This window comes from Nerophis ophidion, linkage group LG04 (genome assembly GCF_033978795.1).
Source record: "Nerophis ophidion isolate RoL-2023_Sa linkage group LG04, RoL_Noph_v1.0, whole genome shotgun sequence".
Classification (NCBI taxonomy): domain Eukaryota; kingdom Metazoa; phylum Chordata; class Actinopteri; order Syngnathiformes; family Syngnathidae; genus Nerophis; species Nerophis ophidion.
This window is the reverse complement of record NC_084614.1, coordinates 16,254,296-16,279,486: the sequence shown is the minus strand read 5'-3', so window position 1 is coordinate 16,279,486 and position 25,191 is coordinate 16,254,296. Positions and strand designations below refer to the sequence as shown.

The 25,191-nt window shown below is 39.2% G+C and overlaps 1 protein-coding gene across 24 annotated transcripts in view; it reads right to left on the bottom strand.

Moving 5' to 3' along the window:
• macf1a (microtubule actin crosslinking factor 1a) overlaps positions 1 to 25,191 on the bottom strand; it is a 441,796-nt gene that overhangs the window by 63,597 nt on the left and 353,008 nt on the right. For all 24 annotated transcript variants that reach the window (XM_061897243.1, XM_061897250.1, XM_061897255.1 and 21 more), the window contains 3 exons: positions 8,763 to 8,924; positions 8,505 to 8,675; positions 1,513 to 1,679 (listed from right to left, as the gene is read on the bottom strand). In XM_061897243.1, the coding sequence (XP_061753227.1) occupies positions 1,513 to 1,679; positions 8,505 to 8,675; positions 8,763 to 8,924 (500 nt within the window). The remainder of the gene's footprint in view (positions 1 to 1,512; positions 1,680 to 8,504; positions 8,676 to 8,762; positions 8,925 to 25,191) is intronic.

Below are 25,191 nucleotides of genomic sequence, written 5' to 3'. Positions count from 1 at the left end.
AACGGCCCGATCTGTCCACATCCAGAATTGTCTGGCGGTCGTACGTGATCCCGGAGTAACCATGCTGTAAGCCAGCCATGAAATTTGCAGAATTGTCCGGTATTTTTGCCAAATGTTCCATCTTTACCAAGAGCCCCTCGACAACGAAGCCCATCCGGGCGAAGCCATCTTTTTACGAAAAGGCGTTAACAAAATAAAAGCAAGTAAACAACATACGCAAATGTGCGATAACATAATTGTCGGCGTTAATAGATTGATGAGTTAACGCGTAATTAACGCATTAATTTGCCCACCCCTAATAAATATATATATATATATACATACATATATACACATACATATATATATACATACACACACATATATATATACATATATATATATACATACATATATACACATACATATATATATACATACACACACATATATATATACATACACACATACATATATATATACATACATATATATACATATATATATACACACACATGTATACATATATATATATACACATGTATGCATATTTATATACATGTATACATATATATATACATAAATATATAAACATATATAGATAAATATATTTATATATACACACACACACACATATATACACTTATATCTACACACACATATATATATATATATTTATATATAAACAGTATATATACTGTACATTAATATATATCTCTTGACTCCTACATTGTATACTGCCGTGCCGACCTGAAGTTTTGTAATCAATCATAAATATCAAGCAGCTAAAATGAGGCAAACATGGAAGTGTGGAGAGCGTTTTGCATGTTCATTTGAATGGGTATTTTTTTTACTTTATGGTAAATTGACTTTTTTTTATAATAATAACCACAAAGTTCAGTGAACACGTTGTTATGTGTGACCATATGGATTGACTTTTTGTGTTTTTGCAAGGGTTTTTTTTGCGGCATGACCAGGGAAGGTTGTTTGAATTAGTTCATATAAGAAACTGCGCTGTTCTCACTTCAAAATCACAGTTAATAAACATTGGATCGATTTACTCACGTTGTTCAAAAAATATGGCAACAAATTTCCTCCAATTAAATATCTGTGACTAGACTAAAAATGTTCTGCTTTACAGTGTCCTTTTTAAACTCATGGCGTCTCGCAGGCCAAATTGAAGACAACGGCGGACTGCAGTTTTGACACCCCCGGTCTCGACACTAAGAAATGAGTCTTAGAAGTAATAAACCATGTCCAGGTTTCCAAAAGTCCCGTTTTAGTGGCTGTTTGTGTGTGGACCACAAAGTATGTTTTGGAAATACTTCATGTGCACATGGTGTCGCTTCCACGTTACTCATGATACTAACAGATGTTGTCCCGCCCTGTGAGGGAATTGTTTGTCTTCTCTTGGATGTTTGCGCCTCGTGAACCCTGACTTCAGCCGGTGATCTCAAGACGTGACTCCTCCACCACACAAACCCCACGTCTGGACCAAAAAGGAAGTGAGATGAGAAGGCAAAGAACTCATACCTGGAGCTGGCCTTGCCCAGGAGCTCACTCCACCTAAGGGCCAGACTCTGAAGTTGAGTTTGGATCTTCTCGCGGTCCTGAGTGTCTGCCGTGGCCGCGATGCGCTCGCCCTCGGCGCGGATCATCTCCACGGTGGGCCGGCGGTCGTCCAACAGCCTCTGTAGCAGCTGGGGGAGAAAAATATGCCATTTAATTACTCAAGGCTGTCATTAAAATGACGAAATACGCCACAAACTAGTTCCGCCGACCCGATTTGGATACACTTTTGTTACATTTTTCAAACCAAAAATATAACGAGAACGCCATTGGCTAGCTTATGTGACCATTAGTGGTTTAACAGAACATATATATTTTTAAATGTGTCTATAATTTCCACAATTAATCATTGAATTGAATAAAAATTGCTTGTCGGCCTGAGGAATTTGTTTGGCGTTCATGAGGTTTTGCCACACATAAAAGCAGCCATAAGAGAAGCAAGTCATGTTATGATGGAATATACATTCATCCATCCATCCATTTTCTACCGCTTCGTGGTCGCGGGGGGTGGAATATACATTCAATGATAGCTAATGTTGGCACACAAAAGTAATGTGAGTTACGTACGGGCGTAGTTACGTCATTAACTGCTCAAAGTCATAAAATAACCCAGGTTAAAATAGGTTGGAAAAAATGATTAAAATACTTTGGAATACATTTCCAGAAAGCTAACAACCACGGGACCGGACTTCTACTCCAGACAACCAGCGTCCTCTACATCAAGCATATGATTTTCATCTTTTTATTTTTTCAAAATTATAGGATCTTCAGTAAAATTATAAGGCTTTTAGAAGTATTTTTTTTTTAACTAAACTCGCAAGCCACCAGTTGAATAGCACAAATGCTGAAAAAGAGAGGACCTAAAAGGGAACCTTGAGGAACACCGCAAGTATAACTACAAACTCTGTTTCCATATGAGTTGGGATATTGTGTTAGATGTAAATATAAACGGAATACAATGATTTGCAAATCCTTTTCAACCCATATTCAGTTGAATATGCTACAACATATTTGATGTTCAAACTAATAAACATTTTTTTTGCAAATAATCCTTAACTTTAAAATTTGATGCCAGCAACACGTGACAAAGAAGTTGGGAAAGGTGGCAATAAATACTGATAAAGTTGAGGAATGCTCATCAAACACTTATTTGGAACATCCCACAGGTGTGCAGGCTTATTGGGAACAGGTGGGTGCCGTGATTGGGTATAGAAACAGCTTCCCAAAAAATGCTCAGTCTTTCACAAGAAAGGATGGGGCGAGGTACACACCTTTGTCCACAACTGCGTGAGCAAATAGTCAAACAGTTTAAGAACAACGTTTCTCAAAGTGCAATTGCAAGAAATTTAGGAATTTCAACATCTACAGTCCATAATATCATCAAAAGGTTCAGAGAATCTGGAGAAATCACTCCACGTAAGTGGCATTGCCGGAAACCAACACTGAATGACCGTGACTTTCGATCCCTCAGACGGCACAGTATCAAAAACTGACATCAATCTCTAAAGGATATCACCACATGGGCTCAGGAACACTTCAGAAAACCACTGTAACTAAATACAGTTCGTCGCTACATCAGTAAGTGCAAGTTAAAGCTCTACTATGCAAAGCGAAAGCCATTTATCAACAACATCCACAAACGCCGCCGGCTTCTCTGGGCCCGAGATCATCTAAGATGGACTGCTGAAAAGTGGAAAAGTGTTCTGTGGTCTGACGAGTCCACATTTCAATTTGTTTTTGAAAATATTCGACATCGTGTCATCCGGACCAAAGGGGAAGCAAACCATCCAGACTGTTATCGACGCAAAGTTCAAAAGCCAGCATCTGTGATGGTATGGGGGTGCATTAGTGCCCAAGGCATGGGTAACTTACACATCTGTGAAGGCACCATTAATGCTGAAAGGTACATACAGGTTTTGGAACAACATATGCTTGCCATCTAAGCGCCATCTTTTTCATGGAAGCCCCCGCTTATTTCAGCAAGACAAAGCCAAGCCACATTCAGCACGTGTTACAACAGCGTGGCTTCGTAAAAAAAAGAGTGCAGGTACTTTCCTGGCTCGCCTGCAGTCCAGACCTGTCTCCCATCAAAAATGTGTGGCGCATTATGAAGCATAAAATATGACAGCGGAGAACCCGGACTGTTGAACGACCGAAGCTCTACATAAAACAAGAATGGGAAAGAATTCCACTTTTAAAGCTTCAACAATTAGTTTCCTCAGTTCCCAAACATTTATTGAGTGTTGTTAAAAGAAAAGGTGATCTAACACAGTGGTGAACATGCCCTTTCCCAACTACTTTGGCAGGTGTTGCAGCAATGAAATTCTAAGTTTATTATTATTTGCAAAAATAAAAAATTAAGTTTATGAGTTTGAACATCAAATATGTTGTCTTTGTAGCATATTCAACTGAATATGGGTTGAAAATGATTTGCAAATGATTGTATTCCGTTTATATTTACATCTTACACAATTTCCCAACTCATATGGAAACAGGGTTTGTAAACAGCATTATTTCCTGATGTGTACCGTCCTCTCTGACCCGAGCCGAAAGGCAAAATTCTGATCTTGGAATGCTAACTTGTGAGCCGCGGATGTAAACAGGTGTGATGGATGATGCTCACAAGCACAGGAAGTGGCTTTTTAATAAACAGCGGGAAGACATTTATCCACAATACGCATCTGCCCTGGCGCAGAACTTAACGTCCAAGCTACGATTGCATCCTGGAATGATGTTTATTGCACCAAACCCAACAAACCAAGTGTGTACATATAACACGCAGACAGCGGGCGCTAATTATAAGAAACATTATTAATGAATGCTAATTAAAAAAAACATAACAAATGCCATGCAAGGTAGGGCTGCACGACTAATCAACATAAAATCGACATTGAGGTTTTAATTAGGCTTTCAATCATTCCACAGTGGTAAAATTACGTTGTTGCAGTGAAGGTTTTTACATAGGGTAACAGAAGTTTTTACATAGGGTAACAGCAGTAAAACGTAATGAAAAACAATAAATAAGTACTGTATTTTCCGGACCACAGTTGTATATAGAGATGTCTGTTAATATCGGACTGCCACAAATATATACATTAATTCACTGACCTTCTTTACAGCAAAATATCAAAATGACATCTGTGAGTGAGTGACACGGCAGTTTTGTAACATGTACCTAATTATTTCAGTCATTATTAACATACTAAGATAAAGAATATCTTATTTTCAAAAAGTTTGAAAGTGTTTCTCATAATACTTCCACTTTGTACTTTGTAAGCACTATTAATTTGAACATCCTCTTAAACTGGATCATATCAGTACAATGTTGAACTTCTTTACCTAATCCATTCCATAATTTAATTCCACATACTGATATGCTACAAGTTTTAAGTGTTGTACGGGCATACAAATGTTTTAAGTTAGATTTTCCTCTAAGGTTATATTTCTCCTCTTTAGTTGAGAAGAATTGTTGTACATTCTTTGGTAGCAGGTTATAATTTACTTTGTACATCAATTTAGCTGTTTGCAATTTTATCAAGTCATCGAGCTTTAATATTTTTGACTCAATAAATAAAGGGTTTGTATGTTCTCTATATCCAACATTATGTATTATTCTAATCGATCTTTTTTGTAACACAGTTAACGAATGTTGCGCACATTTGTAGTTGTTTCCCCATATTTCTGCACAATAACTCAGATATGGTAACACTAGCGAGCAGTAGAGAATATAAAGTGATTTTTGGCCCAAGACGTATTTTGGTTTATTCATTATTTAAATATTTTTTGCCACCTTATGTTGTATGTTTTGTATATGAGATTTCCAGTTCATTTTATCATCTATTAATACTCCCAAAAATCAGTTTTTTTTTACCCTTTCGATATCTATTCCATCTATTTGTATTCGTGTCTGATGCTCTTTTCTACTGTTACCAAATAGCAATATTTTAGTTTTACTGAGATTCAAGGATAGCCTGTTTTTATCAAACCATTTTTTAAATTTGTTAATTTCTTCCGTTATTATTTGTATTATCTTCTGTGTGTTCTCTCCTGAACAGAAAGCAGTTGTGTCGTCTGCAAATAAAACTAACTTCAAGTCTTTTGTAACTTTGCAAATATAGTTTATATAAAGATTGAACAATCTTCGTCCCAGTATTGATCCCTGGGGTACACCACAAGATATAGCCAATCGTGTTTTTTCCTTCTTTATTATGCATTTTCGGTAGGTGCGACCTATACTCCAAAAAATACGGTATATCCTTTTAAAAAATGTTTACTTGTATTATTGTCATGTACAATGATTACATTAATTAATTTGAACACAAAATTATAGCTGACAGGAATAACGTTTATCGGCTATAATTTGTGGGACAATCTGTCTTCCAGCTAAATTTGAAAATAACTCAGTGTATAGTTTTTATTGATTATTTCTTCAAGAAGCTCTGAGTGTCTACATGAAGCCAAATATGTTTTAATGTAAATTATTGTATATTGTTCTAATGCAGGGGTGTCAAACTCAAATACAGAGTGGGCCAACATTTAAAACTGAACAAAGCGGCGGGCCAAGGTTGAACAAATTAACCTTTTAATAGGGACCCCAAAAAGTTTTGCATTGAATATTAAACAAGTAGGGCTTATATAACTTTAAAGTGACATGCAAACTCGAGTTTCAAATAATAATAATAATTTTTAAAAATTCAATGGCGTATCAAATAAAATTTAAATAAAAATTTAATGCCTCTTTTCTATTTGCAGCCTTCTCAGGTAAATATCAAAATAAACTTTTTTCACAGGCTAAAAAGAAATTTGAAAATAAAATAACAATAATAAATGAATCAAGCATTCAAGTCTTGAAGTAGCAAGAGAAAGTGCACAAATAAAACGTTAATTATTGCTCAGTTTGCTTAGCTGATTTGCTTTAACACTAAATATGGAAAAAGCAACACTTATATATGCAAAAATCTTAATAGTGGTGGTAGCGGAGGGTGTATATCGTAGCGTCCCGGAAGAGTTAATGCTGCAAGGGGTTCTGGGTATTTTGTTTATGTTGTGTTACGGTGCGGATGTTCTCCCGAAATGTGTTTGTCATTCTTGTGTGGTGTGGGTCCACAGTGTGGTGCATATTTGTAACAGTGTTAAAGTTGTTTATACGGCCACCCTTAGTGTGACCTGTATGGTTGTTGACCAAGTATGCCTTTCATTCACTCATGTGTGTCTTTAAAAGCCGCATATATTATGTGATTAGGCCGGCACGCTGTTTGTATGGAGTAAAAGCGGACGGGACGACAGGTTGTAGAGAACGCTTTAAGGCAGGGCCTTTAAAGGGGAACATTATCACCAGACCTATGTAAGCGTCAATATATACCTTGATGGTGCAGAAAAAAGACTATCTATTTTTTTAACCGATTTCCGAACTCTAAATGGGTGAATTTTGGCGAATTAAACGCCTTTCTGTTTATCGCGCTGGAGGCGATGACGTCAGAATGTGACGTCGCCGAGGTAACACACCCACCATTTTCATTTTCAACACATTACAAACACCGGGTCTCAGCTCTGTTATTTTCCGTTTTTTTGACTATTTTTTGGAACCTTGGAGACATCATGCCTCGTCGGTGTGTTGTCGGAGGGTGTAACAACACTAACAGGGAGGGATTCAAGTTGCACCACTGGCCCGAAGATGCGAAAGTCTCTGCCGCCAGACCCCCATTGAATGTGCCAGAGTGTCTCCACATTTGACCGGCGATGCTAAGGCAGACATGGCACAGAGATGTATGGATAACCTGCAGATGCATTTGCAACGATAGTCAACGAAATCACAAAGGTGAGTTTTGTTGATGTTGACTGCCAGCTAATCGATGCTAACATGCTATTTACCGGCGGTGCTAAAGCAGACATGGCACAGAGATGTATGGATAACCTGTAGATGCATTTGCAACTATATTATGTTTCCTTCCACCCACATTTAATGCGAAAAAAACACTTACCAATTGACGGATTTAAGTTGCTCCAGTGTCACAAGATGCGAAAGTCCTAATCGTTTGGTCCGCACATTTTACCGGCGATGCTAACGCAGCTATTCGGCCATGCTATGGCTATGAATAGCGTCAATAGCTATTCGCTCAATAGCTTCAGTTTCTTCTTCAATATTTTCATACTCCAACCATCTGTTTCAATACATGCGTAATCTGTTGAATCGCTTAAGTCGCTGAAATCCGAGTTTGAATCCCAGCTAATGTCGCTATATCTTGCTGTGGTATTCCCATAGTTTGTTTACATTGGCAGCACTGTATGACGTCACAGGGAAATGGCCAGTGTCTTCGCAGGGAACGAAAATAAGGCACTTTATAGCTTTATTTAGGGATATTATGAGACCGGTAAAATTTTGAAAATAACTTCAAAAAATACAACAAGCCACTGAGAACTGATTTTTATTGTTTTTAACCCTTTTGAAATTGTGATAATGTTCCCCTTTAAGGCACGCCCCCAATATTGTTGTCAGGGTGAAAATCGGTTAAAATTCGGGAGAATGGTTTCCTCGGGAGATACTCGAGAGGGCCACTGAAATTCGGGATTTTCCCGGGAAAATCGGGAGGGTTGGCAAGTATGAGTATTAGCGGTGAATGCGGCTGAATAATACCGGCGGGCCAGCGATAATGTTAATTTGATATTGCCTCAAGGGCCAAATTAAATTATACGGCGGGCCAAATTTGGCCCGCGGGACAGTTTGACACCCATGTTGTAATGTGTGGCACCTTGAGACAAGAATATGCTGACAATCTAAAAGGAACATGTCTTCCTTCATTCGTTGTTTTCGCAGTTTTGCGCATCTATATGTAAAAAATACATAAAAATCGCACATCGAATCGCAATTTTGGAGAAATGGCAATTACCGGTAGATTTTATTTTATTTTTTAAATGGTGCAGCCCTTATGTAAGGTGTGCCGAGGTTCTCTTCTCACCTTCTGTTCTTGGATCTGCGCCTTGACCACTCGGTACTCGGCCGACGGAGGCTTCTGATTGGCCACCAGCTCCTCTGTGTCGCTCAGCCAGCTGAGCAGCGGCTCGAGGGCGTCCTGGAATTTCCCACAATGCAACAGGGCCTCCTGCAGCTGCGCGATCCTCTCCGCCACCTGCAGGCAACACAGAGGGCGTCAGAAGCTGGCCGGCCGGGGCGACAAAAGAGGTTTGTGTGTCTCCCCGCGAGCGCGAAGGCCTACCCTCTTGTTGAGTGAGTTCCATTGCAGGTTGGTGCTCTCCAGATCGTGCTCCAGCGCTCTGGTGTCGGTCTGCTTGGCGGCGCTCTGGATCAGACCCTGGCCCACGGCGGTGACGTGCTGTAGCTTTGCTTGGACGCCGTCCACCTGCTCTCTCTCCAACGCCTGGCCGAGCAACCAGAAGAAAGGAAGAGGCGGGTCAAAAACAAACGACAACTGGCTGCGTGACAACACGTGTGAACCCTGGCGCATATAGACGCCGCTATTGACAGACACGCCGAAGACAGACGAGGTGCAGAGCCGAGATGGGACCGGGAGTCAAGGATTACAGGGATTAGGGGACGGGGACAGAGGAGTGTAAGGGGTCGGCTGGAAAAAGCTGAGTCGGCAACACTTGTGGTGACACAAATACATGCATGTCCATATACTGGACTGGTCTATATAGGGGGTCCACCAAGATACTCGACAATTTATAACACAATACTGCAGGGGTGTCCAAAGTGCGGCCCACTGGGGTGTCCAAAGTGCGGCCCCCAGGTAATTTTTTAACTGCCCCACGGCACATTGTAAAAATACTATTGAATAAACAAAACAAAAAAAACATAAAAAGTGTTATAAAAGAGCCAACAGGTGAAATGTAACAAGAAAATGTTTACTCTAATAACACAAAGCTGACATGCAGGCTGTTTCTTTCTTTAAAAAATAATAATGAATCAAAATCAATGTCATTATGAATTGGCCCTAGTGCGTGAATGTGAGTGTGAATGTTGTCTATCTGTGTTGGCCCTGCGACTTGTCCAGGGTGTACGCTGCCTTCCGCCCGATTGTAGCTGAGATAGGCGCCAGCGCCCCCCGCGAGCCCAAAAGGAAATAAGCGGTAGAAAATGGATGGATGGATGGACCTATTCAAGGCTCCAATAATGTCACATTAAATATTCCACTTTGAGATATTGTTTGGGGAAAATGTTTCACATTTTGTGTTTGCTATGTAAAAAAGTAAGCTGTTTTTTTTTAATTTGTTTTAAAAAGGGCCTAAAACAAACAAACAAAAAACATAAACAACAATAAAACTTATAATCTGAGGTTGATCTGGAGGTTATTGTGTTGAAAGTAAACAGTTAACAAAATGTATTATTTATTTTTTAACATTTTAATGAGTAGGACCCTTTTGGATCCCCAATAATTGTTGTGTTATTTGTTTTTAAGTGTCATTGCTAAAAAATAATAATAATAATGAATTAAAATCAATGTTGTTATGAGTTATTGACTTTTTTAAGGCTCCAATTATTATATAATCTCAAATATTCCACTTAAAAATTTTATTGGGTGAAAATATTACATATTTTTTTTTTCCCATATAAAAACAGGTTGTTTTTTTTACAAAAAGAGCATACAACTTAAATCTTTCATAACGTTATATTGACAGATAGACCTAATGTTGATCTAGAAATTTAAACCTTGAATAATAATACAAATAATAATACTGAATAATTACATTTTTTTTTACCAAAACCCTTTAGGGTCCCCGGGATCAAGCCTGAGTGGAGGCCCAAATGTAATTTTTTTGTACATATACTGTATTGCTTTTTAACATAATAAATATCAAAATGGCCCCCGCTTGCTTTGATTTTTCAGTGTGCGGCCCTCAGGGGATAAAGTTTGGACACCCCTGCAATACTGCAATGGCTGCTGTTGTGTTGGCAGACGTGTCGCACTATATGATGAGACCTTATTCATATTTTACATACTACTGTTCATGTTGCATTTTTTTAATTGATTGTACTAAAACACAGGTGTCAAACTCAAATCTGGCCCGTCATATTATTGTATGTGGCCCGGAAAAGTCTGGAAATAATATGCAATCATAAATTGCTTAATCTTTTCTTTCCCTTTTGACATTAAAAATCGTGTACTGCATGCAATTGCATATCTTTTCAAATTCAATATTATCAAAATCAAAATATTATTTTTACCTTGTAATCTAAAAATGTTTTTTAGTTAAAATAAAGATAAATACTGTGCTTAAATAGCTGCTTGACTTATGATTTCAAAACAAATCATCAATCAAATTGTAGACTGCACAATTGACAATAAATTTTACGGTTAAACTCCGCCATGTTTTTTTTACTGTAAAATCAACTTAGGTACTGTTTTTTTCCATATACAGTAAGACACAAAAACATTAAAAAACAAACAAAAAAACATTTTACGAAAAAAACTAAACAAAAAGCTGGCAGCTCTGTTGCTTGAATTTTACCGCTAAAAACAGTGGTATTGGTTTCCGGCCATGCCGCTTACGTGGAGTAATTTCTCCAGATTCTCTGAACCTTTTGATGATATTATGGACCGTAGATGTTGAAATCCCTACATTTCTTGCATTTGCACTTTGAGAAACGTTGTTCTTAAACTGTTTGACTATTTGCTCACGCAGTTGTGGACAAAGGGGTGTACCTCGCCCCATCCTTTCTTGTGAAAGACTGAGCATTTTTTGGGAAGCTGTTTTTATACCCAATCATGGCACCCACCTCTTCCCAATTAGCCTGCACACCTGTGGGATGTTCCAAATAAGTGCTTGATGAGCATTCCTCAACTTTATCAGTATTCATTGCACCCTTTCCCAACTTCTTTGTCACGTGTTGCTGGCATCAAATTCTAAAGTTAAGGATTATTTGCAACAACAAAAAATGTTATCAGTTTGAACATCAAATATGTTGCCTTTGTAGCATATTCAACTGAATATGGGTTGGAAATGATTTGCAAATCATTGTATTCCGTTTATATTTACATCTAACACAATTTCCCAACTCATATGGAAACGGGGTTTGTACGACTGCTAGAAAGAAGTGTGTAGCATGGATAATAAAACAGCGCTTGTGTGTGATTGCTCACACGTGTGTGTTGCGTGAATGGGGCATGTGTTGCACAGGTAGTTGTGTGTGTGTGTGTGTGTGTGTGTGTGTGTGTGATGGAAGCAGTTGTGTTGTGTTGTGCTGTGGGGCGTGCATCTGCTCCGAGCAGGAAGTGCGTGGGCCAGAACAACAAAAAGCGGCGGCCATGACAGGTTCAGCCCTGTGTGTGTGTCAGAGATAAAGTAGGACATAAGAGTGGGGGTTGCAAGAAAGTACACTTGAACACACACACTCCACTACCAACGGGTGTGCTTTGTAGTCCACACTCCACAGTGGGCGTTGCACAGAAGCAGCTTTGTAGAAAATGTCCACATTCTTGTCATTCCTCAGCCAGCATCCTACATCTTTGCTTCTTCACGTTTTTGTCACCTTTGCCGCTCGCTTCATCCCACTTGCAACCGACTCGCACCCAACATTACTAAACCAAACACACACACACACACACACACACACACACACACACACACACACACACACGCGCGCGCACACACCACCGAGACGGCCTCCTGGTTTCCGCCAACGCTCCACATGAGCACCACAAAGACAAACTTTTTTTTAAACCATGGCTCTTAAATAACCTCATTCTTTAAAGGGGAACTGCACTTTTTTGGAATTTTGCCTATCGTTCACACTCATTAACAAAGACATGACGACGGATGCATTTTAACTCTTACAAACCCCCTTTCGATATGAGTTGGGAAATTGTGTTAGATGTAAATATAAACGGAATACAATGATTTGCAAATCCTTTTCAAGCCATATTCAGTTGAATATGCTACAAAGACAACATATTTGATGTTCAAACTGATAAACATTTTTTTTTTTTGCACATAATCATTAACGTAAGAATTTGATGCCAGCAACACGTGACAAGGAAGTTGGGAAAGGTGGCAATAAATACTGATAAAGTTGAGGAATGCTCATCAAACACTTATTTGGAACATCCCACGGGTGTGCAGGCTAATTGGGAACAGGTGGGTGCCATGATTGGGTACAAAAACAGATTCCATGAAATGCCAAGTAATTCACAAACAAGGATGGGGCGAGGGTCACAAATTTCTAAGCAAATTGTCAAAGTTTTGGAACAACATTTCTCAACGAGCTATTGCGAGGAATTTAGGGATTTTACCATCTACGGTCCGTAAAATCATCAAAAGATTCAGAGAATATGGAGAAATCACTGCACTTAAGCGATGATATTACGAACCTTTGATCCTGAGGCTGTACTGCACCAAAAACCGACATCAGTGCGTAAAGGATATCACCACATGGACTCAGGAACACTTGATAAAACCACTGTCAGTAACTACAGTTGGTCGCTACATCTGTAGGTGCAAGTTAAAACTCTACTATGCAAAGCGAAAGCCATTTATCAACAACACAAAGGAACGCTGCCGGCTTCTCTGGGCCCGAGATCATTTAAGATGGACTGATGCAAAGTGGAAAAGTGTTCTGTCGTCTGACGAGTCCACATTTCAAATTGTATTTGTAAATATTCGACATTGTGTCATCCGGACCAGAGGGAAAGCGAACCATCAAGACAGTTATCGACGCAAAGTTCAAAAGCCAGCATCTGTGATGGTATGGGGGTGCATTAGTGCCCAAGGCATGGGTAACTTACACATCTGTGAAGGCACCATTAATGCTGAAAGGTCCACACAGGTTTTGGAGCAACATATGTTGTCATCCAAGCAACGTTATCATGGACGCCCCTGCTTATTTCAGCAAAACAATGCCAAGACAAGTGTTACAACAGTGTGGCTTCGTAGTAAAAGAGTGCGGGTACTTTCCTGGCCCGTCTGCAGTCCAGACATGTGTCTCATCGAAAATGTGTGGCGCATTATGAAGCGTAACATACGACAACAAGACCCTGGATTGTTGAACAACTTAAGCTGTACATCAAGCAAGAATGGTAAAGAATTCCACTTTCAAAGCTTCAACAATTAGTTTCCTCAGTTCCCAAACGTTTATTGAGTGTTGTTAAAAGAAAATGTGATGTAACACAGCGGTGAACATGCCCTTTCCCAACTACTTTGGCCCGTGTTGCAGCCATGAAATTCAAAGTTATTATTTGCAAAAAAAAAATAAAGTTTATGAGTTTGAACATCAAATATCTTGTCTTTGTAGCATATTCAACTGAATATGGGTTGAAAAGGATTTGCAAATCATTGTATTCTGTTTATATTTACATCTAACACAATCTCCCAACTCATATGGAAACAGGGTTTGTATTTCAATGGTTGGAATCTGCGCTTATGGATGATATACCAGTTACTATGCTCATCTATTTTAGTTACTATGGTCATCTAAGTCACAGCAGCTCAGAAGAGGCACCAAGCAGTGTAGGTGGGGAGCATTTCCACAGACGCGGAAGAAGATTTTCACCACAAAGTTCTAAAGCTTAGTGATGTATCTCAGTGGTCTCCAACGACCGGACCGCAGAATAATTTTTTATTCATTTTTATTTATGAAAAAAATATATATATTTTTTTATTTTTTATTAAATCAACATAAAAAACACAATATACACCTACAATTAGTGCACCAACCACAAAAACCTCCCTTTTTCATGACAAAGAAAAAAAAAAACAACGTCGAAGTTGATCATATCAGTGTGGACGGGGCAAAGATCCAACAGTGTTTGGCGGTCATACACAAGCAGTGAGCTGACAGAGACGATAATAGACGCAAACAACACAAAAACTAACAGAGCTGACAGCGAGAGACGGCAGGGCAAAGCACAGACTGGCGCCATCTTCTGGAAACTCGGAAATGACGTTACTCAAATAGTGAAAGGTAAGTGTTTTTATTTTTTTTTAATAACCAGCAAGCACAGTACAGTTAGTAGAACAACTGTGTTTTTATTACTGTGTATTTCATAGGTGCTGTCTGAAATTCAACTATTTCTTTTATTTATATATATAATAAAATAAATATATATAGCTACAATTTTAAGAATTTCATATATATATATATATATATATATATATATATATATATATATATATATATATATATATATATATATATATATTTATGAAATACTAGAATGGGTGAATTGGCTGTAAATATACTCTCCTCTTAACAACGCCCCCCGCCCCAACCACGCCCCCAAACCACGGCCCCAAACCACGCCTCCGCTCCCCCCCCGACCACCCCCGCACCCAACCTCCCGAAATCGGAGGTCTCAAGGTTGGCAAGTATGTAACAAGGTAACCAAGAGATCAGAAACAAATCGGATGATAAGTTATTGTTTTTAGTGTATTTTACAGCGGATTTAAGACATGGTTCACAACTGACCTGTAAACATTAGAGATGGTAACAGAAATCTAACACAAGAGGAAGGTGAAATGTTTTGGTCATAAAAGCAGTGAGAATGTGGAGGAGAGAAAACCATCGTGAATCATGCATTCGTTCCATAAACAAACTAAATGGACTTTTTCACATTCATAATTCCCCGCTGCTGTTATCAGACTCCCCCATCGCTGTTTGTCTTGAGCCCACTTCCTCACTTCCTGCCAGCGGCCTCGTCGCCCTTTCCCCACTTCCTGCCTTTCAGCCCTTCATCCTTCCTCCTGCCACGCAACGAGGAAAACAAGCCGTCACTCCGACGCCGTGAAGCGGATCACGCACCTCTGTGTTGACCTCGTGTTATGTTTGTTGCTTGCATTGAAGAGCTACAAACCCTGTTTCCATATGAGTTGGGAAATTGTGTTAGATGTAAATATAAACGGAATACAATGATTTGCAAATCATTTTCAACCCATATTCAGTTGAATATGCTACAAAGACAACATATTTGATGTTCAAACTGATAAACTTTTTTTTGTTGTTGTTGCAAATAAGCATTAACTTTAGAATTTGATGTCAGGAACACGTGACAAAGAAGTTTGGAAAGGTGGAAATAAATACTGATAAAGTTGAGGAATGCTCATCAAACACTTATTTGGAACATCCCACAGGTGTGCAGGCTAATTTGGAACAGGTGGGTGCCATGATTGGGTATAAAAACAGCTTCCCAAAAAATGCTCAGTCTTTCACAAGAAAGGATGGGGCGAGGTACACCCCTTTGTCCACAACTGCGTGAGCAAATAGTCAAACAGTTTAAGAACAACGTTTCTCAAAGTGCAATTGCAAGAAATTTAGGGATTTCAACATCTACGGTCCATAATATCATCAAAAGGTTCAGAGAATCTGGAGAAATCACTCCACGTAAGTGGCATGGCCGGACACCAACATTGAATGACCATGACCTTCGATCCCTCAGATGGCACTGTATCAAAAAACGACATCAATCTTTAAAGGATATCACCACATGAGCTCAGGAACACTTCAGAAAACCACTGTCACTAAATACAGTACGTCGCTACATTTGTAAGTGAAGGTAAGGGCGGTATAGCTCGGTTGGTAGAGTGGCCGTGCCAGCAACTTGAGGGTTCCAGGTTCGATCCCCACTTCCGCTATCCTAGTCACTGCCGTTGTGTCCTTGGGCAAGACACTTTACCCACCTGCTCCCAGTGCCACCCACACTAGTTTAAATGTAACTTAGATATTGGGTTTCACTATGTAAAAGCGCTTTGAATCAATAGAGAAAAGCGCTATGTAAGTATAATTCACTTCACACTCTACTATGCAAAGCGAAAGCCATTTATAAACAACATCCAGAAACTCCGCCGGCTTCTCTGGGCCCGAGATCATCTAAGATGGACTGATACAAAGTAGAAAAGTGTTCTGTGGTCTAACGAGTCCACATTTCAAATTGTTTTTGGAAATATTCGACCTCGTGTTTCCATATGAGTTGGGAAATTGTGTTTGATGTAAATATAAACGGAATACAATGATTTGCAAATAATCATAACTTGTTTTTGGAGATATTCGACATCGTGTAATCCGGACCAAAGGGGAAGCGAACCATCCAGACTGTTATCGACGCAAAGTTCAAAAGCCAGCATCTGTGATGGTATGGGGGTGCATTAGTGCCCGAGGCATGGGTAACTTACACATCCGTGAAGGCACCATTAATGCTGAAAGGTACATACGGGTATTGGAACAACATATGCTGCCATCTAATCGCTGTCTTTTTCATGGACGCCCCTGCTTATTTCAGCAAGACAATGCCAAGCCACATTCAGCACGTGTTACAACAGCGTGGCTTTGTAAAAAAAAAAGAGTGCGGGTACTTTCCTGGCCCGCCTGCAGTCCAGACCTGTCTCCCATGGAAAATGTGTGGCGCATTATGAAGCGTAAAATACGACAGCGGAGACCCCGGACTGTTGAACGACTGAAGCTCTACATTGAACAATAATGGGAAAGAATTGCACTTTCAAAGCTTCAACAATTAGTTTCCTCAGTTCCCAAACGTTTATTGAGTGTTGTTAAAAGAAAAGGTGATGTAACACAGTGGTGAACATGCCCTTTCCCAACTTCTTTGTCATGTGTGGCAGCCATGAAATTCTAAGTTAATTATTTTTTGCAAAAAAAAGTGTATGAGTTTAAACATCAAATATTTTGTCTTTGTGGTGCATTCAACTGAATATGGGTTGAAAAGGATTTGCAAATCATTGTATTCCGTTTATATTTACATCTAACACAATTTCCCAACTCATATGGAAACAGGGTTTGTAGATCCCAGCATGTAAACCAAGTCATTTGACAGGTTTAGATTTTACTTTGTCAAGCAATCTAAATAGATTTTATTTACATTTCTGAGAGAATCAATATGAAGTCTTTCTATTGCTTGACATTATTGTGAAAGAGAGCAACAGTACAAGCCAAATGTAACCGAAGACGAGCCATCACATTTTACGATGTGTTAGTGGTCCCCCCACCCTGCCAAAGCTGAAGACCTCGGGGAAACGCTGCAAAGCCAGCAACACACTTTAGGAGGAGTCAATCAGTGCATTAAGAAGCCATCAGTCTGCATGTTGACACCCTCAAACAGCATGCTGAGAGACGTCCATCTGTCCACCTGTCTGTCTGTCCACGGGGGGGCACACTCCTTTTTAAATGAGCTCCATCCTAATCCAAACACCTTCTGCCAGCCCGTCACTCTTATCTCGGCACCAAACGCCTAGTGGAGAGCTAAAGGTGCTCTTTGAGGGCCTCTGAAAAACACTTGTGCAGGGGTCCCCAAACTATGGCTGGATCCAGCCCGCCAGCATTCAAAATCCGGCCCGCGGAAGTCCCAAGTTTAAAAAAATATAAACAATTATTTTTATTTATTTTTTTAAATCCGTCCTTTGTAATGCATTTTCCACTGCTTGTTACTCTGTGTCTCCTAGCCGCTCAGGCAAATCATATTGTCTAAAAATGCATTTTTCCATCGATGGAGTGCACACTTGATGTCATGTTTTCAGTCAATTAGTGCGCGAGGATTATATATGCATGTGTCTGTATATATATGTATGTACGTATTTATATGTATGTGTGTGTGTGTATATATATATATATGTGTGTATATATATATATATATGTGTGTGTGTGTATATATATATATATGTGTGTATATATATATGTATATATATATGTGTATATATGTACATATATATGTGTATATATACATATATATACATATATGTGTATATATATACATATATGTGTATATATGTATATATATGTGTATATATATACATATATATATGTGTATATACATATACATACATACATATATATACACATACAAACATACATATATATACACATACATATATACATATGTATGTATATATATGTACATATATATGTGTATATACATACATATATATACATGTGTATATATGTACATATGTATATATATATGTGTATATACATACGTGTGTATATATACATACATACATACATTAATACATATATATGTACTTATATATATGTATGTATATATACATACATATATATGTATATATATACATACATATATATGTATATATATATACATACATATATATGTATATATATATATATATATTGATTATACATATATATACATATATAGACATATATTATATATATATATGTATATATATATATATATATATATTGATTATACATATATATACATATATATATATATATATATATATATATATATATATATATATATATATATATATATATATTCAGCCCGCCCCCCTGCCAAATTATTTTAACCCAACGCGGCCCCCGAGTCTATAAATTTGGGGACCACTGGACTTGAGGGTGCAAAGGCATAATAGAAAACACGATGCCAGGAAACACGGATGCAAACAAAACAAAAATCAAGAGCATTTAAAAGTTCTTATCGGAACGACCACGCTCCAGACGGTGTCTTACATGCACGCACGGGCACAAACAAACACACACACACACACACACACACACACACACACACATACACACACACACACACAAGCTCCTCCCCCCTCAAAGTGCCACACTGTTTAGCTTTCACCTTCTTATCTGACCAACAGAAGCATCCAAGCATAGACAAGTGGGCACTTGGGAGGGTCAGCTGACAAGAGGCCAAAAATGACTTTATCACACAGGAGGTGTCAATGTCAGCTTTGACAAATATGAAACTGCACCAGCGGGTAAAAACACATCACGTTACTCTCTTCAAAAGAAGATTGTTTTCCAATATTATGCATGAGTACGAGGGATGGGTGCTTTTTTTCAAGTTAACCATTAGCCGTATTTTGATACAAACAGGCGTATTCTAACAGTCTCTGGACCAGTCGTTCTCGAATGGGGGTACGTGTACCCTTGAGGGTACTTGAAGGTATGCCAAGGGGTACGTGACATTTTTAAATATTCTAAAAATAGCAACAATTCAAAAATCCTTTATAAATATATTTATTGAATAATACTTCAAGAAGTTCATAAACTGTGAAGAAAAATTTGAACAATTCAGTGTTGACAGCTAGATTTTTTTTGTGGACATGTTCCATAAATATTGATGTTAAAGATTTTTTTTTTTGTGAAGAAATGTTTAGAATGAAGTTCATGAATCCAGATGGATCTCTATTACATAGAGAGCACTTTAAGTTGATGATTACTTCTATGTGTAGAAATCTTTATTTATAATTGAATCACTTGTTGCTTTTTCAACAGGTTTTTAGTTATTTTTTTATCTTTTTTTCCAAATAGTTATCAGAAACTGATGACATAGTGCTGTATTTTACTTCTTTATCTCTTTTTTTCCAACCAAAAATGGTAGTGCAGGATAAAAAAAAGCAGTAAGGTGCATACATAATTAAATAAATATATATATATATATATATATATATATATATAAGATTTATTATATATAATCTATCTAAATAAATAGATTACAGTACAGATAAATATATTGCACTTTTTCACATGAGTCCATGTTTATGGATGGATATATGTTATATTGTCTTTTTTATTCCAGCGAGTTAATCCATTTTGGGGGAAGTTGAGGGGAAAATTTCATTATGATGCGTTCAAGAGTCTTACGGCCTGAGGGAAGAAGCTGTTACAGAACCTGGAGGTTCTGCTTCGGAGGCTGCGGAACCTCCTTCTAGAGTCCAGCAGCGGGGGTACTTGAATTAAAAAAATTGTCACAGGGGGTACATCAGTGAAAAAAGGTTGAGAACCACTGCTCTAGACAATGAATTGATTAACTATGGACCCCGACTTAAACAAGTTGAAAAACGTATTTGTTACTATTTAGTGGTCAATTGTACGGAATATGTACTGTACTGTGCAATCAATCAATCAATCAATCAATCAATCAATCAATCTAAGATGGCGGCGCCCGGAGCTCCTGCTAAAGATGGAACATTTGGCAGAAATACCGGACAATTCCACAAACTTTATGGCTGGCTCGCATCGTGGTCACTCCGTGATCACGTACGACCGCCAGACACTTCTGGATGTGGACGAATCGGGCCGTTTTGGACTGATAGACACTTGCGTGCTAGACTTGCTAACTAGCATGGGAATACATCGGCGGCTACATCCAGCGGCCTGTGAAGCAGGGGAGTCTAGTAGCAGCGGGGGCCGTCTACGGAGCAGACGCCAGCGGTGTGATCGGAAACGCGGATGCCGAGCGGGGCTTAAAACAAAGCAGAAGGCTAATCCCCACAGAACACCACTTTCCTCCATCCCGAAGACGGATTTAGATGGAAAATGCGAGACTACTGGTCTGGGTAAGGAGTCAGTTAAATTAGAACAAGTTTTTTCTGCTTTGAGTGTTTCAGAGTTGGACATGTGTTTTACCGAGGTGGCTAACTATGATGCGTGCAGTTTATCAAAGCAACAAACAAACAATCGGAAAATACTCGTTACTGAGGTGGCTAACCATGATGTGTGCAGTTTATCAAAGCAACAAACAAACAATCGGAAAATCCCCGTTACTGAGGTGGCTAACCATGATGCGTGCAGTTTATCAAAGCAACAATCAAACAATCGGAAAATTCCTGTCGTATCAATTCCTAGATATGGTCGTAACTATACTAAATGCACTGGGCATAATAAACACAACATTATTAATATTGCTACTACGGATAATTTGATCAAAAACTCCCTAAAACAGCCCACTACTTATAATATAGGTTTTTTAAACATAAGATCATTGTCTCCTAAAACGTTGTTAGTTAATGATATTATCAGAGACAACAATCTTAACGTCATCGGTCTCAGCGAAACCTGGCTTAAACCAAACGACTTTTTTGCGCTAAATGAGGCATGTCCTCCTAACTTTACACATGCGCATATTGCCCGTCCGCTCAAAAGGGGTGGGGGGGTCGCACTAATATACAACGAAAACTTTAACCTTAGTCCTAACATAAATAATAAATATAAATCGTTTGAGGTGCTTACTATGAGGTCTGTCACACCGCTGCCTCTACACCTGGCTGTTATCTACCGCCCCCCAGGGCCCTATTCGGACTTTATTAATGAATTCTCAAGAGTTCGTTGCTGATCTAGTGACACACGCCGATAATATAATCATAATGGGGGACTTTAATATCCATATGAATACCCCATCGGACCCACCGTGCGTAGCGCTCCAGACTGTAATTGATAGCTGTGGTCTCACACAAATAATAAATGAACCCACGCATCGCAACGGTAATACGATAGACCTAGTGCTTGTCAGGGGCATCACCGTTTCCAAAGTTACGATACTCCCGTATACTAAAGTATTGTCCGATCATTACCTTATAAAATTCGAGGTTCAGACGCATGTTCGTCAAACTAATAATAATAATACCTGCTATAGCAGCCGCAACATTAATACAGCCACAACGACAACTCTTGCTGACCTACTGCCCTCGGTAATGGCACCATTCCCAAAGTATGTGGGCTCTATTGATAACCTCACTAACAACTTTAACGACGCCCTGCGCGAAACCATTGATAACATAGCACCGCTAAAGTTAAAAAAGGCTCCAAAAAAGCGCACCCCGTGGTTTACAGAAGAAACTAGAACTCAGAAATTATTATGTAGAAAGCTGGAACGCAAATGGCGCACGACTAAACTTGAGGTGCACCATCAAGCATGGAGTGATGGTTTAATAACTTATAAACGCATGCTTACCTTAGCTAAAGCTAAATATTACTCAAATCTCATCCACCGTAATAAAAACGATCCTAAATTTTTGTTTAGTACGGTATCATCGCTAACCCAACAAGGGATTCCTTCCAGTAGCTCAACCCACTCAGCTGATGACTTTATGCAATTCTTTTGTAAGAAAATTGAAGTCATTAGAAAGGAGATTAAAGACAATGCGTCCCAGCTACAACGGGGTTCTATTAACACTGACACGATTGTATATACGACGGATACTGCCCTCCAAAATAGTTTCTCTCGTTTTGAGGAAATAACATTAGAGGAATTGTTACGTGTAAATGGAATAAAACAGACAACATGTTTACTTGACCCTCTTCCTGGGAAACTGATCAAGGAGCTTTTTGTATTATTAGGTACATCAGTGCTAAATATTATAAACTTATCACTCTCCTCGGGCACTGTTCCCCTAGCATTCAAAAAAGCGGTTATTCATCCTCTTCTTAAAAGACCTAACCTCGATCCTGACCTCATGGTAAATTACCGACCGGTGTCTCACCTTCCCTTTATTTAAAAAATCCTTGAAAAAATTGTTGCGGAGCAGTTAAATGAACACTTAGCGTCTAACAATCTATGTGAAACCTTTCAATCCGGTTTCAGAGCAAATCACTCCACGGAGACAGCCCTCGCAAAAATGACTAATGATCTATTGCTAACGATGGATTCTGATGCGTCATCTATGTTGCTGCTCCTCGATCTTAGCGCTGCTTTCGATACCGTCGATCATAATATTTTATTAGAACGTATCAAAACACGAATTGGTATGTCAGACTTAGCCCTGTCTTGGTTTAACTCTTATCTTACTGATAGGATGCAGTGTGTCTCCCATAACAATGTGACCTCGGACTACGTTAAGGTAACGTGTGGAGTTCCCCAGGGTTCGGTCCTTGGCCCTGCACTCTTCAGCATCTACATGCTGCCGCTAGGTGACATCATACGCAAATACGGTATTAGCTTTCACTGTTATGCTGATGACACCCAACTCTACATGCCCCTAAAGCTGACCAACACGCCGGATTGTAGTCAGCTGGAGGCGTGTCTTAATGAAATTAAACAATGGATGTCCGCTAACTTTTTGCAACTCAACGCCAAAAAAACGGAAATGCTGATTATCGGTCCTGCTAGACACCGAACTCTATTTAATAATACAACTCTAACATTTGACAACCAAACAATTAAACAAGGCGACACGGTAAAGAATCTGGGTATTATCTTCGACCCAACTCTCTCCTTTGAGGCACACATTAAAAGCGTTACTAAAACAGCCTTCTTTCATCTCCGTAACATCGCTAAAATTCGCTCCATTCTGTCCACTAAAGACGCTGAGATCATTATCCATGCGTTTGTTACGTCTCGCCTCGACTACTGTAACGTATTATTTTCGGGTCTCCCCATGTCTAGCATTAAAAGATTACAGTTGGTACAAAATGCGGCCGCTAGACTTTTGACAAGAACAAGAAAGTTTGATCACATTACGCCTGTACTGGCTCACCTGCACTGGCTTCCTGTGCACTTAAGATGTGACTTTAAGGTTTTACTACTTACGTATAAAATACTACACGGTCTAGCTCCATCTTATCTTGCCGATTGTATTGTACAATATGTCCCGGCAAGAAATCTGCGTTCAAAGGACTCCGGCTTATTAGTGATTCCCAAAGCCCAAAAAAAGTCTACGGGCTATAGAGCATTTTCCGTTCGGGCTCCAGTACTCTGGAATGCCCTCCCGGTAACAGTTCGCGATGCCACCTCAGTAGAAGCATTTAAGTCTCACCTTAAAACTCATTTGTATACTCTAGCCTTTAAATAGACTCCCTTTTTAGACCAGTTGATCTGCCGTTTCTTTTCTTTTTCTTCTATGTCCCTCTGTGTATCGGCTGGGGACATCTCTGCGCTGCTGGTCCGCTACCCTTGGGATGGTTTCCTGCTGGCTCCGCTGTGAACGGGACTCTCGCTGCTGTGTTTGGACTGAACTCTCGCGACTGTGTTGTATCCATTGTGGATTGAACTTTCACAGCATCATGTTAGACCTGCTCGACATCCATTGCTTTCCTCCTCTCTAAGGTTCTCATAGTCATCATTGTCACCGACGTCCCACTGGGTCATTATTGTCACCAATGTCCCACTGGGTGTGAGTTTTCCTTGCCCTTATGTGGGCCTACCGAGGATGTCGTGGTGGTTTGTGCAGCCCTTTGAGACACTAGTGATTTAGGGCTATATAAGTAAACATTGATTGATTGATTGAATCAATCAATCAATCAAAGGTTATAATTTTCAGGATATAAAGGCTCCGTCTCTAAATGTGCTAGCTCGATGATAATCTAAATTGAATATGCCATACTCATGCTACTGTTTTAAATTTGATATTTAAAAAAATGTTTTTCTAGATGCATGATACAATCAAACAGCTACAAGTCCAGTGCTTACAGTATAAACACTTTGTAGGACTCAACAAAAGTTAAGGTTAAAGTACTAATGATTGTCACACACACACAATAGGTGTGGCAAAATTATTCTCTGCATTTGACCCATCACCCCTGATCACCCCTGATCACCCCCTGGGAGGTGAGGGGAGCAGTGAGCAGCAGCGGTGGCCACACCCGGGAATGATTTTTGGGTGATTTAACCCCCAATTCCAACCCTTTATGCTGAGTGCCAAGCAGGAAGGTAATGGCTCCCATTTTACAGTCTTTGGTATGACTCGGCCAGGGTTTGAACTCACCACCTACCGATCTCAGGGCGGACACTCTACCCAATAGGCCACTGAGTAGGTGGCCTAGTGAGTAGAGTCATGGCACTACTTCCTGACTACGGCAACACACCGAGGACACACTGAAATGAATGCATACTTGCAAATGGGACTCATTGTCTACACTGATTTAAAAAACTAATTACAATGCACATTAACCCCCGAGTTTGGAAAATTACTCTTGAAATTAATTCATTATAGTTA